This window comes from Bison bison, unplaced genomic scaffold (genome assembly GCF_000754665.1).
Source record: "Bison bison bison isolate TAMUID 2011002044 unplaced genomic scaffold, Bison_UMD1.0 scf7180017864197, whole genome shotgun sequence".
Classification (NCBI taxonomy): Eukaryota; Metazoa; Chordata; class Mammalia; order Artiodactyla; family Bovidae; genus Bison; species Bison bison.
The window spans coordinates 1,630,570-1,645,990 of NW_011494769.1; the positions used below are offsets into that span (position 1 = coordinate 1,630,570).

At 38.9% G+C, this 15,421-nt stretch overlaps 1 protein-coding gene across 1 annotated transcript in view; it reads left to right on the top strand.

Moving 5' to 3' along the window:
* FMN1 (formin 1) overlaps nucleotides 1-15,421 on the top strand; it is a 340,200-nt gene that overhangs the window by 105,804 nt on the left and 218,975 nt on the right. Inside the window, exon 7 of the mRNA XM_010844210.1 lies at nucleotides 1,689-1,839. Coding sequence (XP_010842512.1) covers nucleotides 1,689-1,839 — 151 coding nt within the window. The remainder of the gene's footprint in view (nucleotides 1-1,688; nucleotides 1,840-15,421) is intronic.

The window sequence follows — 15,421 nt, forward strand, 5'->3', positions numbered from 1 at the left end:
GACAGGTCCATACCATTTCTGTCCTTTATCGAGCCCATCTTTGCATGAAATGTTCCTTTGGTATCTCTGATTTTCTTGAAGAGATCTGTAGTCTTTCCCATTCTATTGTTTTCCTCTATTTCTTTGCATTGATCGCTGAAGAAGGCTTTCTTATCTCTTCTTGCTATTCTTTGGAACTCTGCATTCAGATGTTTATATCTTTCTTTTTCTCCTTTGCTTTTCGCTTCTCTTCTTTTCACAGCTATTTGTAATAGGAAAACACAAAAAGTGGAGAAAAGCAAATGTTCAGTTTTGTTATGGGCAAGAAGCCAAATGTCATATTTCACAGGAAAGGCTGACACACAGCAAAATGTGAACAGTCAGGCCTGAAAAGACAGTGTTGCCAACAGTTTCAAATGCAAAAAAAATTGTCATTTCGTATCAAAAAACTGTACGGACCACACTATGTAATAGTAGTTTCTTTCCTTTTCATTCACTGGGAAAATAGATATTGAAACAAAAATAAGTATTTGTAGATATTATGGATCATAACAAACATGCCCATTTGATGTGTCTATTTGATGTGTAGATAAGACTTTGTTGTAAACTGTCTTTGGGCATTAAATGCGTTTAAAAATAAGGTGAGAAAGTAAGTTGAGAAAGTAAGTTAAGGAAGTAGATATTTAGAAAATATGTTCTGACTAAAAGGAGCCTGAATAGTAATCCATCTAAGGCCATTCTCAGAGGCAGTTCTTTTGAACTTGATTTCCCATATCTTCTTTCCTCCCTTTGTTTCAAAACTAGGCTGTATCTGTTTTTAGAGAGAGAAAAAAGCAAACAAACAAAACAGTCTCCACATGGGTGCTTTAGCTGATCTCCGTAGGGGCTGGTGCAATGGCATTGTTTGTTTTTATTAATACTACTGTTGAGATAGTGTATTTTAAATCAAATATTCTAAATGAGCACAGCCTATTCGTATATATATATATATATATATATGAATTTATATACGTATTTGAGTCCTGTACTTAGTTGATGTGAGCTAAACCCGAAAACCATATTTGAAATAAGTAGAAAAAAATCTACAAGAGGATAAATCCTCACTTTATGACTCCATTTTCATTATATTTGGGAATTATCCCATGGAATGTCTCAGAATGGTGGCTCAGATGGTAAAGAATCTGCCTGCAATGCAGGAGACCATGGTTCAGTCCCAGGGAACAGGAAGATCCCCTAGAGAAGGAAATGGCCGCCCATTCCAGTATTCTTGCTTGGAAAATCCCATGGACACAGGAGCCTGGCGGGCTACAGTCTGTGGGGTCACAAAGAGTGGCAAAGGACTGAGCGACTAACACTTTCCCTTTCCCTTCACTTCCAGCCTTTATACGATGCCCATTTTACCCATCATGAAAATGCCACAGACTGAGGGAGGGGCAGCTCACACACCCCAGGCGCTCTGGCCCCACGGGGTTTCTCTGGTTCTTTCTCGAAACAACATGTACTCGCACAAGGACCATTCTTTTTTGGAAACCTCTGTTTGCTTTAATGCTTTGTAGTATATTTTGATTTAAAAATGTATAATCATAAAAAGCTTTTCTTCAAGCTTCATTAGAGTTTTTAAAGGAGTTAAAAAATGAATTAAGGATGTCACTGTATTCTGTTCTCTTTTCTTTGGTTCTTACGTTTAACTTGCCATTTTCTCTTTTAAGCCAAAATTCTACGCCAACTTTATGGGATTCCTTAGAAGAACCTGATATTCGGGATACTAGCGAATTTGAGTATTTATTCTCCAAAGACACACCTCAGCAGAAGAAAAAACCTCTCTCAGAGACCTATGAGAAAAAAAACAAGGTCAAAAAGGTATTGCCTGGCTATAGTAATCATAACTATATCACTGTTTTTTGTCCTAATGGGGTTTCATTATGTGCTACTGGTTTGCTTTCCCTCTGTTTTCAAAAAAATGTTTTGGAAGGTTTTGAGTCACATATGACATCAAGGAGCCAATATTTTGAGAAATCTGTACTTACTATTTTGGTCATATTGTCTGAATTTTCAAACTGTTTTCTTAATCTGAACTTTTTTCCAGCCATTAATTCTATTAAAAAAAAAAAACTAATTTAGTGAAAAGTGGTCTGTAGGCTATGTGGAAAATATGCCTTACTTGTTTATAAATTCATTCATTGAACAACTATTTATTGAGAGTGTATTTGTGCTAGATTTTGTTTTAGGCCCATGCTATCCAGTAGGGTATTCCGTAGCCACATGTGACAAGGTTAAGTCATAACATTAGATAAATTTAAATATTTGGTTCTTCAAGTGGCATTTGCCACTTCTCAGTTTTATTCTTCTGGCTAGTTGTTACCATACAGCAGATTAAAGAGCATTTTTGCTTTTATAGAAAGTTCTATTGGATAGCACTGTCTGAGCACCTGGGTATGTTGGTGAAAAAACAAAACAGATTATATTAACAGTCAACATAAAAAACAAAACAGATTATATTGCCTTGCCCTGTGCAGATTATATTAACAATCAACATCAAAAACAAAACATTATATGAACAATCAACATCAAAAACAAACATTATATTAATAATCAACATCAAAAGCAAAAAGTCAAGTCATGTGATAAGAGCAGCATAAGGAGGATCATCTTTGGGAGGAGTGGGAGGATGGGTTACAGGTTTGAATACAGCATGTTCAGAGTAGTCCTCATGGAGAAGGTGACCTCTGAGCAGGCTTGAGGGCTAAAAATCTGAGGCCATGAGCCACCCATCAGAGAGCAAGACCAAGCAGGCAGACAGGTGTGGAGCCGAGTGACCAGTGTGCCTTGCACTGACTGTGTGACCCAAGTCAAAGGCCCTTCACTTGCCTCGCCCCGCTATCCATATTGTTCTAAGAAAGAATCAAGTGAGGTCGCCTACACAGCGTGCCACCACGATGCCTGGCACCCAGTCAGCCCCCAACTGGTGATTGCTGCCCTCGTTTTGCCACTGTTGCTGCCACTGCTGCTCTCTCTCTGCCTTTGTGTTGTGATGACAACATAGATGGTGTTGAGGAAAATCAGTTGGCCCATGACCAGTGTGCATTTGAGCTGCACGGGTCCACTTGGGTGTGGATATTTTTCAGTAGTAAATAATATAGTCCTAAACAGTCCATGGTTGGCTGACTCTAAGCTATATGCAAATTAACTCCTTAGTTGTTCAAGGGTCAGCTTTGCAGTACTTGGTTCTGCTGTTGATTTATGATGTGATTTGGGCAGCTTGTCTCCCTTCTTCAGGCCATATTTTCCCTTCTCTTTAAGACAGGATTAACAATATCTGAGTCTACCTGAGCTATCAGGTTGTTGTGAAATTCAAATCTAAGAGGATTGGCAGAAGTGTTTTCAAAGTGTGTAATGTCGAATGAGAGTTTCATCAACTCTTCATTCTTAAATTATACACTGAGGTGCATGCATTGGTTGGTATCTCAAATACCATTATGATTGAGAAATCTGCTATGCCTCATAATGGGGGAAATGGCAAAAGTCTGAATGTAATTTTCTGTTTAATCAAGTCAGATTGGACCACTGACTTGAATTATACATGAAAATCATGATCAAAGTTTTTTACCTCTTAAGTTTGATGGGATTTTTTGTTTTGTTTGATGGAATTTATCAGTTTTCCTGATAAAAAATGTGATCCCAATTATAATTAAATATCAGAACAAATCTTTTAAGAGGACACATGGCATGAAACAACTTAGTTACAGGCAAGAAGTCAAATGATAGACTATGAAATATATACATGTGCGGTTAGAATCCTATGACGTGTAAATAATGTGCTTTGCAGGCCAACTTGCTTTTTAAGTGCCGTCTATAGGAACGGAAGACTACTTTTTCTATACAAAAGGCAGAACCAGAATCTCTGTATTCCAAAGGTGAAATCTTATTGCCTCTTCCAGGAAGTTTTCTCTGACCATCCAGGAAATCCACTGAATGTTTTCTTACCCAATATCATATAAAATTTACTTTTGTTCTCTTCTTCTTTTAAGATTGCTGTTACTCATTGTGTTTTCCTCTCTCTGGATGCTTGATTACATGTTATTTATTCATAAAGCTAATTCTTTCTATTTGGGTGAATGAGAATTTTTAAAGCATTGAAGCATTTGTTTTTGAAACATGAAAGCATTATTTTTTTAGTTTATTCTTATTTCTTATAATTGGTTGCCTCGTCAACAAAGGATTTTCACTAAGGCAGTTAATACTTGATGTGTTTGTTTTTCTAAGGGGTAAAATATCCTTCATTCAAGCTCTTTACTCTTTCTGAACAGTAAGGTTGCTGTTACCCCCAAAGAATCTGTGCACATGTGAAGTCACTATTTTTTCTTTAAAGGTAGGTCTACTGGGCTTTCTTGGTGGCTTAGTTGCAAAGAATCCACTTGCCAAGTAGGAGACATGGTTGATCACTAGGTTGGGAAGAGCTCCTGGAGAAGGAAATGGCAACCCACTCCAGTATTTTGGCCTGGGAAGTCCCATGGACAGAAGAGCCTGGTGGGCTACAGTCCATGAGGTTGCAGAGTTGCATACAACTTGGCGACTAAACAATAAAATAACTACAGGGTTTTGATGGTCTTGAGGCTGCCTGAAGTCTGCAGTGAACTTGTGTCCCACCTTAGAGCTGAGATATTCTAAGTTTTAAAGAAAATAATGAGTCAATGCCAGAAAACTCTGAACCTGCCTGTTATACGCCTTCCCTCTGTGCCCATGACCAGATTTCCAACATTAAGATGGATCCCTCAGTCTCTTCTGAAAGTCAGATTTTTTTTTTTTTTCTTTTCTCTGAGAATGAAGATGAAAGTGAATTTTAGCAATTGTGAGCAACTGGGACTTTGAGTACTGGAGGCCAGCTTTGTTAGCCTAACCACAGAATGGTTCTCATACAATATGACCAGGAAACACTTGCCAAATATATCTTTTTATGGTGACCAAAGGTGGAGTATATGTTGGAGTTTTAAGAATTCAGCATTCTGAACCTCGGCCTCTCGGACTGTGCTAGACAGAGACATCTACGTGAGCATCTCTTAAGTAGAGCTGGTTTGCATCCGTCTATGTATCCCACATTTTTAGTTGAGAACTGTTCAAATTGTCATGGTTCTGGTAAACTCAGATATGAGTTTCTACTTCCATCTTTTATAACAGTTCCCACCACTGGCAGTAGTTTTAAGTAAACAGATACATAGCTTCTTTTCTTTTCTTTTTGATACATATCTTCTTAAACTGGGCCAGGATCCTGTTTTCTAATTAGACACAGTCCAAGAATTAGAAGGAGCCTTCCTGATCAGCTAATTCAGTACCTTCATTTTGGCCCATAAGAAACGAGATCTAGAAAGATAAAGATGACTTCTAGGGTTTGTACGCTTTTCACAGGAAGTCATCGATAATGATAGAACCTTGAGAGGATGTAGAAGAGCCTCAGTATGTGCCTCCACTTTTCCTTAATTTAAACAGTAATTTGCCATACTTAAAGATGATAGATTTTACTAGAGTAATTGATTTTGACATTTATAAATGAGAATAACCATTGTTAGAATCATCAACAAGATACAGCTACAGTTGTGCAAATCTAAAATGTGTCCTACATGGTAAAATTATCCAGAGTTTTCTTCAGGGTCTTTCAATAAGAATCCAAATCTTTGAATAAAAAGACACTTTAGGTATAAGTCCAACTATAAAAGAATATGGAGAATTGGAACTGTTTTCCTTTGACCCTAACTATGACAAATTCTTAATTGCATACTCAGACATGAGCCTTCCTCATTTGTGACCTGAGACCATTGTGCCCTGACAAACGTAACATTTACCAAATTGAGAACCAGAGCTCAAAACATCATCTCTTGTCTGTACCACTAATGCTTAATACCACCTCCTATTTTTTTGCTCTCAGATAGCTTTCAGGGCAAGTCGTATAACTTGTACACACTAATTCTTTCTCTACAAAATAGGGAATAACAACCCTTCAGGGTTGTTCTGAGGATAAAATGAAATCATGATTGTGAAAGTACTTTTAAGTATTCTCTAGAAATGTAATAATCTCTTAGTTTATGAACAAATATGAAAACTTTGCAAAGAAATTCTTGAACATCACTGATTCCCGCAACCTTGTAGAGCAGGGGTCCCTAACCTCCGGGATCTAATGCCTGATGATCTGAGGTGGAACTAATGTAATAATAATAGAAATAGAGTGCACAATAAATGTGATGTGCTTGAATTATTCCAAGCCCCACCCCTCCCCAGTCCATGGAAAAATTGTCTTCCACGAAACCAGGTCCCTTGTGCCAAAAAGGTTGGGAACCACTGTTAGAGGGCCTTCAAATCGAAGTGTGTCCATTCCTGAAACTTTGCAAATGGTCATCTCTAGATCATTCCTGTTCTTCAGTATTTGTGGAAGAATTCCACAGCTTCCTTTAATGGCTCATACTACAGACATCTAGTAGTTCATCTTACAGCGGTTGGTATGTCTTTTTGCACTGTGAAGTAAGAGTTTTCACCGTCAGTACACCCATATTTATACTCTAAGTTACATGTATTCTGGGGAAAGGCAGGTCAGCATCTTGACAAGGAGCCAGAAACCTGCTTTCATCGTCTGAGATTCTTTGTCCTGGTGCCTGTCAGAAAAGTAGCTACCCCGATAAACTTTCCAATTGCTCTCTAAACTTGCCCAGCAGCATTCAGAAAATTAGCGTGACCTGCCAGTGTTCTTCCTCTGTCGAAATGGCATGATCTTACTTTGAATTAGGAATAATGTTCGTGCCTGTTCCCTCCTCTGTAAGATACATAAAAATCATTCCTCTCCCTTGGCCATTTTAATAGCGATTTCTTAAGAATTAATGAGATAGTGGCTATTCCCTGATCATTGGTGGGGGTGATGGTGTAGGGAGGGGTGGTGATGGTCCCTCAGATGCTTGTCTGTTGAAACTTTTTGGAGCCAAAAGCTTTCAGTTGTAATTGGGTCACTTTGGCCAGGATTGTAGCTGTAACTCTGAAATCCCAGACTTGGTGTCTCAGTTTAGTAGGGAGGGGAGAAGAGTGGAAGGAGAACATCATTTGGAATTCTGAACGTAAATTTATAGGGTTTTCATAACCTGTTGCCTTCCAAGTTTATATAATTTCAGCTTTTGTGTACAAAGATAATTTCTCTGGACCGCCTTGGTAAGCTATGTGCATTATTCCCCGTCCCCCTCCGCCCAGGAATGGGAATGCATTTGCCCAGCCCTTTCTATTTCTCATGTGTTTGAAAAATGAGCAGTGAGGTTAGGGGTTATCATCTATAGCAGTGAGTGAAATCACTTGCCCCGTGTGTCGATTACACCAATATATGACCTTGAGGTCATTAGAGCTATGTCCAGATTCTTTGAGTGATACCTGGAATGATCTGGGCTTTCCTGTTCTTCGGTTTAAAGATCTCTGACTGGCCAAATGTACTGAAAGCAAACTGGAGCTTCTATTCCGTGGCAAGCACCAGCTTACAAAAATTCTGTCTTGTAAATTTTATTTGGAAATAAGACAGCCCAGAAAGTTAAGCTGTACTTTTACTTTATTTACTTATTTTTTTTTAATGGTTGTTAGAACTTGTCAAGTATGGATATCAATGATTCTTTCAGAATGTTGAATTTGAGTATTATTCTTGGAGTTCAGCTATGTTTCTCTTGTTGGCTGTTAAACAGTAACTTAATCTGGGTTTATGCCTCAAGCCAGCTCGAGGATTGTAGGGTGTTCAGTTCCTACCCACACCACAAGAGGGCACCTTCGAATGCTGAGCTCCAGAGCTAAAGTGGCTTCTGTCCTAGAGCCGGGGCAGTAGAACCTACAGGAAAGTTAACTGCCCCTCAGCACTACCTTTCTTCTTGTTAAATTTCTTTATTTTGGACCATGAGGCCAGATTTTACAGCAAATTATCCGCTCAAAGTATTGGGAGCCAAATGCATACTAGAAAGACTTATAGGTATTAGTAGAATAGAAATCATTAGTAGGCACAGTTCCAGTACTTAGAATGAATGACAGCAGTATAAAAATTTATGAAGTATTAGATTTAGCCCCTTTGAGACTGATCCTGGGATCACCTTCCTTCCCCCCCCCCCCCCACCCGCCGCCACACACACAGAGTTCTTTACATTGTCCATACCTAAAGGGAGTGAAGATGTATTTGAATATGGACTCAGGGTTCTCTGGTTGGAAAATAAAGAAATTGATTAGATGTTACGAGATGTACTATGAGAGAACACTTCTAAATATCTGTGTGTTTTTTTTTTTTTTTTAAGTATGTTATCCTTTATTCCTAGTAGAGTAAAATTTTTGAAATCTCACCTGTATTTTTCTGGACCTCATTCATTTGTACTTAACACATTTATATATATACTTAGACCTTTTCTAAGATTGTAACTGGCTGGAGCTAGACAGTGGTTTGAGAATGAGTATTAGTGAAGGGACTTTGATGGTGTCAGTGACTTCTCTGGCCTCCAGTGCTAAGCTAGAAGTATGTGAGGAAATAACAAGAATGAGCAAAGATCTTATATGTGTGTTTAAGTCACAAACCCAAGTCACATGGATGCTTGCAAAACTGAACACATAAATGCTTTGCAAAGTATACATATCTCTGATATAGTCAAAGGTCAAAACAGCCCCCATGCCACATGCACACATGTGTACACGTTCATAAATATGTGCTTAACATGGACAGAAGCCTTAATAATCTAGTATTTATGTAGAATCTTTCAAGCGAAGGTGACAAGATTTCAATAGCAATAATAATGGTTAATGCTCCTAGCATTTTTTAACTTATCCAGTTGTCATAAGAACCCAGTGAGATCGTTCTATGATTATTCCCATTTTGTAGGTGAGGAAGCTGGAGTTTAGAGGTTTATGTAACTTGCCCATCATCACACAGCTCTGAAGTGGCAAGGAAATGAATCCACCAACCATCCCACAACCTGTGCTCTTAATTACTTGACAAAAGGTCTGTTGGTCTGAATTTAACTACAAGTGCTGACTTTATATTCACTTGGAGAAGCCTGAATTGTATTTTCTGGTCCTTGTTTTGTGAAAAGAGTGCTGGCTTTGTTGTCTGTAGGCCTGGTTTCTACTTATGGCTCTGAACTTAGCCAACTATGGAATCTCGGGCAAATTCTTTAACTTCTCTGGGTCTTAGGTCTTTCATCTATCAAAAGATAAACTTTGATTAGATAAATTCCAAAGATATGGTCATTACTTTTCCTTTGCAGATGGGGACACTCAAGAGTCACCAACTTTTGTTTTATTTATTAGAGGGCAAATGGACAGATGGAAAAGACCCTGATGCTGGAAAAGATTGAAGGCAGGAGGAGAAGGGGGCGACAGAGGATGAGATGGTTGGATGGCATCACTGACTCAATGGACATGAATCTGAGCAAACTCGGGGAGATGGTGAAAGACAGGGAAGCCTGGCATGCTGCAGTCCATGGGGTCGCAAAGAGTGACCTTCAAGTGACACATGACTGAGTGACTGAACAAGACAAAGGCATGTGATTCAACATGTTTGTGCTCAGACCCATAGATCAAACTGCCTGACACCATAAGCACCATGTTGTATGAGCCACAGGTATATGGGAGCTCAGGGAATAATTGTTAGGGTTTTAATAATCCCCTAATTTTAAAAGGGGCCTTTCTGGGTGGTTCAGTGGTAAAGAATCAGCTTGCCAATGTAGGAGACATGGTTCGATCCCTGGGTTGGGAAGATCCCCTGGAGAAGGAAATGGCAAATCTGCTCCAGTGTTCTTGCCTGGAAAATCACGTGGACAGAGGAGCCTGGCAGGCTAGAGTCCATGGGTTCACGAAGAATCGGGCACGACTAAGCGACTAAACAGCAATGGTCTTAAGAGACAGAAATGTATTGGAGAGTTACTTTAAAATAAAGTTTCTCTGTGTATTGGGGTTTTGAAGGACTGGAAGTCTGATAGGGGAAAACTACAGTGGAAGGGCTCCAGTGGTCTGGTCTTGAAGGTAACTGGTTAGCCACTGTGTCCAGTCATGTAACCTCTCTGGCCTTAGTTTTGATAACTGTCATGGCCTCTGGAGCAGATATTTCTAAAGATGCTTTCCAGATGCAAAGTATCAGATCATACCTGTATGTGGACACCTTCACACATACATTTGAAAGCTGAGTTTGTACAAGTGTGTGAGTAGAATGAAACCACGGATTTGGACCTTGTTTAGTCAGTGAATAACATGGATCGACTCCTCTCAAACACAATGTTTCTTCCCCCAAAGATGAAATATTTCCCTTCTCACACTTGTCTCCACTTAATAAAGAAATCTTTGGTGATGGCAGCCAATGGCTGAGCTGACCAGCTCCTATCAGCTGGTGTGGCCCTCCAGCCTCCCCTCCATCTTCTGATAGAGTTTCTAGGGTACAGAGGCCAAGCCCAGAGTTCAGGTTACACCAGACAAAGCCATCCACGTGTTTCCTAGGACAGTCTGGCTTGACCCCAGGACTGTGGCTACACTTATAATTTTTTATAAAATGCCCTTTGTCCCAGAGCTTGATTTCCTTTAGCCTGACCAGATTTCTCTCCAGCTGAGGCTTATTTGCATGGCTGTAAACACAACCCGACAAAGCTCACCAACTGTGATAAAAGCAAAGGAAACCCGAGACCATTGGAAATTCCAAAATCTGCCTTCAGTATCTGAGCCTGACTCACAGTCACGCCTCAGCCCAGGAGGCTGCCAGCGTGCGGCAGCTAAAGAAATGTTATTCTGATTGATCTGATTAGGGCAACAAGGTTAGCCATGGTCAATTTACAAAGACAGTTTGAGAAGAAATCATGTGTGTAGGCAAGTTATGGGTCAGCGAGGCCCCTGCCAGAAGTTTTGAAAAGCCATGGCTCTGCCAGGACCATTATCAGATCTCCTCAGTGGGGTACAAATGGGATTGGAAGGCTATGGCCCCTCCAGGGCAATGGATGGCAAAAGGGGTTGGGTTGGGAAGGGCTGGGGAGTGGTGCTTGCTTGTAGCTGATTTCTTTCACTGCCAAGCCCCTTACATGAAGTTCTCTATACCCCGTGAAGAGGACTGCCCCAGTCCCTTGTCGCTGGGGAGAGAAGGTGGGGAGGCTGTGGGGCTCTAGATTGACCCACAGGAGCAGCCAGATGGAACCTATTGGGCATTTTGATCCCTTCCTTCACCACAAGAGTGGTTTAATTGGGGTCTGGCTCCAGGCCCTGGTTACTAAATAACCTGAGTCTTAGTGTTTTCATTTTCATTCATTAACTTTTATGCTAGGTACCGTATTAGTCACATTAGACATTTTTCATGTGTAAAATATCCTAGGAGGTGAGAAGGTGGGAGGGCTCTTTAAAAATGGTATAGAGCTGCAAGGACCACGGGGTTAATTCATGACCTAATTATCACATCACTTTTGACTCTCTTGTAGACCATCTTGTACAGCTTCCTTAGTTTACAGCAAACACAAATACTTTTTTTTTTTTTTAATTTTCTTTTTTTTTTTTTATTCTTCCAATTTTATTTTATTTTTAAACTTTACATAATTGTATTAGTTTTGCCAAATATCAAAATGAATCCGCCAAACAAATACTAACTTTTAAACTTCACTTTCAAATGGTTGTGGTGTGCGTATTGGTTCTGAAGATCTTGGATCTTTCAACTCTGGGTGTGGTTCTCTTCCTCCCTGTTCAATTCAGAAACATAAATGAGTGTTACTTACAACCCTAGGCTAAGGTACATTAATTAACAAAGAAAGATGTATTTAAAATGAAGCCAACCAAAAGCCACAGTGCTTGAGCTGGGCCTCATCATAAATAGTTCACTCTGTACTTATAATCATCTTACTAATGGAAAAAATGAGACACGGAGATGGTTGCTTAGAGAATGTAATTCAGAATAGCAGCAAGATGCCGAAAGCATGCGATGTTTAGAATGATTTAGGAAGGCATTGGAGAAACCGGGCCACATGATGTTTTTGTTGTGTTACTTACGCTCTTGGGCTGTGGAGGTCTGTCAAGTTCAGCTGTGTAGGACACAGCCGTTCATTTACCACCAGTGTAAGGGTTGAGCCTCAGAGGCTGAAGGTATGCGGAAAAGAAAGTTAGACTCACAGGCCAGCATAGTAGGTCACACCAGTTGGCTGAGATCTTGGTGTGTGTTTGTCTCAGACCCACCAAGAAGCCAGTTTCAAGGCTTCCAATCAGTCGCTTCCTCCAGCAAACCCAGGGCACCAAGAGTCACAACTCATCTAAGTATGGAAGGTGGTCATGTCATGGTTCAGCAGGGGTTTCTGGAAACCACACAGGCTCCACTTTTTCTTTTTCTTTGAGTCATCACTTCATCCACGGGGCAAGTCCCTTCATCTTGCTAAGCTTCTTCTTTTCAGCTCCCTCATCTGTAAGGTGAGAATAACAATAACAAATAGTACCTATTTCAAAAGGTGACTGTGAGAATTAAAATAATCTGTGACGTGTTTAGCTGCACGTCTGATGCCTACATATCTGCTGCTGCCACCGTACTATTACCACCATCATCATGACCATCAGGAGTAGGAATAAGAACAATGAAAACTCCACTAGTGTGAACCCTAAACGAGAAGGGGAGGTGGATTCCAACCAGAAGCCTCATCTCTCCTGCAGGGGTGATTCCTGAACCCCCAGAGGGCTAGGAGAGATCCATCTCATCCTTTCGCACGTGTGTGTGTGTGTGTGTGTGTCCGTCCGTGTGTCTGTGTCCCGTTGGGACACAGCTGTGTAATTAAAGTAAATGAGCTTAAGCTAGACGCTCAGAGATGCACGTCCTCAAGATGTGCTAAGAGAAAACTGTACATTAAAACAAAAAGATGATACATTTGCCTGCATTTTCTAGTACTATTTTTACTTTGGCTTTCATAAGTATTCTATGTTGGTAGTACAGGTTTTCAGAGAAGGCAGTGGCAACCCACTCCAGTACTCTTGCCTGGAAAATCCCGTAGTAGGTCCTCCTCCCATGGACGGAGGAGCCTGGTAGGCTACAGTCCATGGGGTCGTGAGGAGTCGGACACAACTGAGTGACTTCACTTTCACTTTTCACTTTCATGCATTGGAGAAGGAAATGGCAACCCACGCCGGTGTTCTTGCCTGGAGAATCTCAGGGATGGGGGAGCCTGGTGGGCTGCCATCTATGGGGTCTCACAGAGTCGAACATGACTGAAAGTGACTTAGCAGCAGCAGCAGCAGCAGCAGTACAGGTTTTAAGTTTGTTGGCTCTAGGGAGGCAACATAAGGGTGCTTCCTTAAATCCTTTTAGAATATGATAGGCTATAAATAAATAATATAATCATGTCTAGGATCACTGATACAGGTGATGATGACACCCTTTAAAGTGTGCTAGTTTAGATTGGTTTCTATGTTAATAATAAAATTTAATTGACTTTTATTTTTATCAACATCACGCATGGATATAATTTTAAGAGTCAAGCAATATTAAAAGATGTAAGAAAAGCAAAGGTCCTGAAAGTCTCAACAAACTTCAGGCCATTTTTTGTACAGACCACATCCTCTGGTTAAAGTGAAATTAAGTTAGAGGTAATTTATCAATAACAAAAATCTCCTTTGCTTTTTAAAATTTATATTCACACCTGAAGATAACTAATGGATCAAGAATGAAATTATGATGGGGTTGAGAAACAATTCAAACAATACTGGTTATTAAGATTCAGAGATATAGCTAAAATGCATGGTCCTGAGTGTTTATATTAGAAAAAAGATAGGTCAGAAATAAAGCATTCAAAATAAATAGCTAGAAAAAGAAAAACAAACCAAGGAAATTAGAAGGAAAAATTAGATTGAACAACAATAAAAGCCATTTTTGCAGATCAAATGTGATCAAAGATTTAAAATTTCATATGGTTCACCCTAAATGCATTTTAAGATGAGAAGGAAATTTTTGTAAACATTTTAATGCAATATAGAAGATTGATAAAATCAAAAGTTTGTTTTTTAAATTGAAATTCAGAAACTTTAGGCAAGATTAAGCAAAACAAGCAAACATAAATAAAAATAATAGGAAAGTAAAAGTGAATGTAACTATAGATGCAATAGAAATGTATAAGATAATTCCATAACCAAATTTTGGGCAATAAATGAAAATAACATGGAATTTGAAACTTTCTTGAAAAATATAAATTACCAAAACAGAGTCAATAAGAAATAGAACAATGGAATGTCTTATAAATATTAAGGAAATTGGATCCATAAAGTCGTCTTACTAAGAAAGTTCCAGACCCAGTTGGTTTTATTACCCCAGGCATTTTCCTTCTTACACAAAATACTTGAAAGTATAGAAAATACACTGAAAACTATCATATACTCTTGATAGCACTACCAGACAAGGGCAGGAAGTAAAACAAAAGTTACAGGTCAGTTTCTGTCACACAGAAGGAGGTCCTCTTACCTGTGGAGGCCCTAAACAGAGTGTTGGTAAATGGAATCCAGCAATGAATAAAAGATTATTACATTGAAAGCATTGAGGTAGACCTAGATAACAGAGGTCAGTTAACCCCACATTGATTTCCAGTTTCAAAATAATTCCAATCAAAATCTAAATAGGATTATTTGAAATTTGGTAAGCTTATTCTAAAAATTTGTATAGAAGAGCAAATTTTCAAAAATAACCTTACAAAATCTATCTTAAACATCATGTTTAGTGAAAAAAGCAAGTCACACAAAAAAATTATTCCATTGATCTGAAGTTAAAAAAAACATAAAAGCTGAAGAATGTCATGGAATCATACATTTGCGGCAAACTATTTTTTAAAAAGCAAGGGAGTGATAGACATAAAATTCAAACAAAAATTCTGACAAAAGCCAGGTAGGATACTTCCTGTCCCTCATATCAAGAAAAATAAAGCAGTAGGCAGTATAATAGCTATAGTGCAATAGTAATTTGCACAGAAAAAACAAAGATCAGTGGAAAGAGTTGAGGGTTCAGAGGCAGATCCATGCATATAATGGAAACTAACATATAACAAATGTGGTCTCTCAGATCAGTGGGCAAAAATGACTATTGAAAAAGTACTTTAAAAATTGGAAAATATTTATATGTATATATCTCCAAAAGAAAATAGACCCCTCCCTCACATTATGAATAAAGATCAATTCCAGATGTCTCAGACTCCTAAATGAGAAAGGAAAAAGTTAATAGTTTTTTAAAAAAGCATATAGGAGCATATCCTTTAACCTCACATGGAAAAGACACAAAAAGCCTAAGTCAAATAAGAAATAAGTACATTAAGTAAAATGACGTTAAAATTTTTTAAACTCTTGCTCATCAAAGGATACCACAGAGTAAGAAAAGATAAGCCACAAACTTAGAGGAAACATTTTTAACATATTTAAATGAAGAATTACTACCCAACTGTCTAGTTCACGTGAACACATGTACACCCTC